Below are 2,739 nucleotides of genomic sequence, written 5' to 3' on the forward strand. Positions count from 1 at the left end.
TTCACTTCAACGATGCCTTTAAATAAAATATTACCAACATTTTAGCTGACACTTTGTAGACAAGGGTTCACCCGTAGTACTCTTTTCATACTCATTAAAAAATTATCATCGGAGAGATTTTCAATTTATATTATTCCAAATATTAAACTAAATCATGTTATTAAAAAAAATCTACATACATAAAAATGAGGAAAAGAAATTGAATTAATTCCTTTACCAAAAAGTCACAAGTTTCTTTTCTGTCCTTCTTGCTCGAGGCAATTACTCCCTCTTTCTCTCTCCCCTCCTCCTTTATATAATCGTAATTGTTAACATCATTCTCATCAAGTTACGATAAACATTGACTTGAAACTGATCAGATCAATTAACACACAGAGAGAGAGAGAGAGAGAAGCATAGCAAACATGGGAAGAGCTCCTTGTTGTGACAAAGCTAATGTCAAGAGAGGTCCATGGTCACCTGAAGAAGACACCAAACTCAAATCTTATATTGAAGAGCATGGAACTGGTGGCAACTGGATAGCCTTGCCTCAGAAAATAGGTATATATCTATATTATCAACCATCATACACATCAATATAAAATATATGCACTTTATTTTTTTTTAGCAATTAATCTAATTAATTGGTTTATAATTTTGAATTTTGCTATCTTGTTTCAAAATCCAAAATTCTTTATGTTGGAGTGTTGATTTCTGATCTTTTCTTCATGATGTAGGCCTCAAGAGGTGTGGGAAAAGCTGTCGTCTCAGGTGGCTGAATTATCTTCGTCCAAACATCAAACACGGAGGTTTCTCAGAAGAAGAAGATAACATAATTTGCAGCCTCTATGTTACCATTGGAAGCAGGTAATTAAATTCATTATTCATCACCAAGTAGCCAATAATTCTAAGTACTCCTGTCCCTCTCTTATTATGCTAAAATATTCAACATTCTATTACAAGAATGAAGGATCGAAGTACTCTAGATCACTTGATCATAGAGACTTTAATTAATACCATATCAAAAACTAACAATTCCATAGCCCAGTGGTGGAAGGTTAAAGTAGTGTGTATGAGATCATAGGTTCTAACCTGATCGGTATGATCATTGTACACAAGTTGAACATGAGTGATAAAAATAACGATTTATGCTTTTTAATATATGCAGGTGGTCTATTATAGCAGCACAATTACCAGGGCGCACTGATAATGACATAAAGAACTATTGGAACACTAAGCTGAAGAAGAAGCTACTAGGGAAGCAAAGGAAGGAGCAACAGGCTCAAGCTCGCAAAGTTTTTAACCAAAAGCAAGAGATCAAGAGAGAGAGTGAAGATTTGATGTTACCTGTTGGAGTTATTTTCAGAACTCCTTATTATTGGCCTGAACAACAACATTCATGGCACATTCCAGTGACAAATAATGCTTCCATTCAATACTCCAATCTCAACTACAACAATCAAACATCATCATTCATCAAACACTTCCCTAGCAACAACATAGTCACTGCCACCACCATGAATTCACAACACTCATCACGTGACATTTCCTTAATACAAAACCAGTTACATGATTTACATCCTTCCACAGTGAGCATGGTAACCACGGACACGTGTCACACATCAAACGTGCTTCAAGGGTTTGGGAATTTTTCCATGGCCAGTGACTTGGCCTGTGTGAATCAGCAGCAACAAATAGATGGGTCAATGCGGGTTTTTTATGGATTGGAAACCATGGACGTGGCAACAAATGGTAGCACAAACACTAGTACTTCAACAGAAAGCATTAGTTGGGGAGACATAAGCTCTTTGGTTTACTCGCCTTTGTTGGTTTCTGACTACGAAGCTTGTCAACAAAGATTATTAATGCCTCAAGATGTTACTTTCGAGGAGTCTAGTTACTTTGCAATGCAAACGCAATAACAGCTCCTTAAAGAGTATCAAACAAAACCCTAAAGAGATCACTTTAGCTTAGAGTTTTTCTCCCTTTTTTGTTGTTTCTTGTTTTGTTTGAATTGCTTGTAGCTTCTTATAGTTGCTTAATTATTAATTACACTACACTTTTGCTCTGCTCTGAATTTCTAGGTTACGTTTATAGCTTTGTCCACTGTCGTTAATTAAACATGTAAATGAGTGGTTCATGCATTGTTGTAAACTTTTGGTAATTGTATTTGATTCAAATAAAAAAAATAGTAATATTCACTGAAGAGTTAGAAAATTAAAAAATGGATATGATTTATCAAAATGTAAGGCGAAAAGTTTGTGATAAGTTTCTTCCATAAAATAGTGAAGAAATTGTGTCTATCGCAAATTAAGTTGGTCTGAAAACCGTAGCAAATGATCACCGTAGAAAGTTGGAAAGGTGTTTTGACATTTTGGCCATGACTTGCTCGGCTTTAGCAACCAAGGTATCAAAATGTGGCTTCATTCTTTTATAGTTTTCTTCATGTCTGCTATTTGTAGGCGTACATATGTCATGTGAGTCCAACAAGAAACAATAGAGCATTTAAGTCTCACTGTCCATCAATTGGGATCCTCACAGAGAATCTAGCTGATAATAACAATCTAGTTATCAAGCACCCATCCGCGAGTTGAACTAAAATATTCTTAATATTGAATATAAGAAAAAAAATGTGTTAACTAAAGAAATTAATTAAAATCATTTAATTGTATTAATTTCATTTAAAAAATTATTTTTTTTTAAATTATCATTTGGATTTTGATATAAAAATAAAAAAAGAAACATTACAAATAAAACTTT

At 34.1% G+C, this 2,739-nt stretch overlaps 1 protein-coding gene across 1 annotated transcript; it reads left to right on the forward strand.

Moving 5' to 3' along the window:
• Positions 1-276: 276 nt before the first annotated feature.
• LOC114392786 (transcription factor RAX3-like) lies at positions 277-2,056 on the forward strand. Its single transcript, XM_028354012.1, has 3 exons — positions 277-540; positions 717-846; positions 1,148-2,056. The coding sequence occupies exons 1-3, from the start codon at positions 405-407 to the stop codon at positions 1,899-1,901; spliced, it is 1,020 nt and encodes a 339-aa protein (XP_028209813.1). The 5' UTR covers positions 277-404; the 3' UTR covers positions 1,902-2,056.
• Positions 2,057-2,739: the final 683 nt, after the last annotated feature.

The sequence above is a fragment of the Glycine soja genome, chromosome 17, assembly GCF_004193775.1.
Source record: "Glycine soja cultivar W05 chromosome 17, ASM419377v2, whole genome shotgun sequence".
Taxonomy (NCBI): Eukaryota; Viridiplantae; Streptophyta; class Magnoliopsida; order Fabales; family Fabaceae; genus Glycine; species Glycine soja.

Coding starts and splice junctions, on each gene's coding strand:
- LOC114392786 (XM_028354012.1), top strand. CDS start 405: ATGGGAAGAGCTCCTTGTTGTGACAAAGCTAATGTCAAGAGAGGTCCA. Junction 541..716: donor AGCCTTGCCTCAGAAAATAG/GTATATATCTAT, acceptor TTCATGATGTAG/GCCTCAAGAGGTGTGGGAAA. Junction 847..1,147: donor TATGTTACCATTGGAAGCAG/GTAATTAAATTC, acceptor TAATATATGCAG/GTGGTCTATTATAGCAGCAC.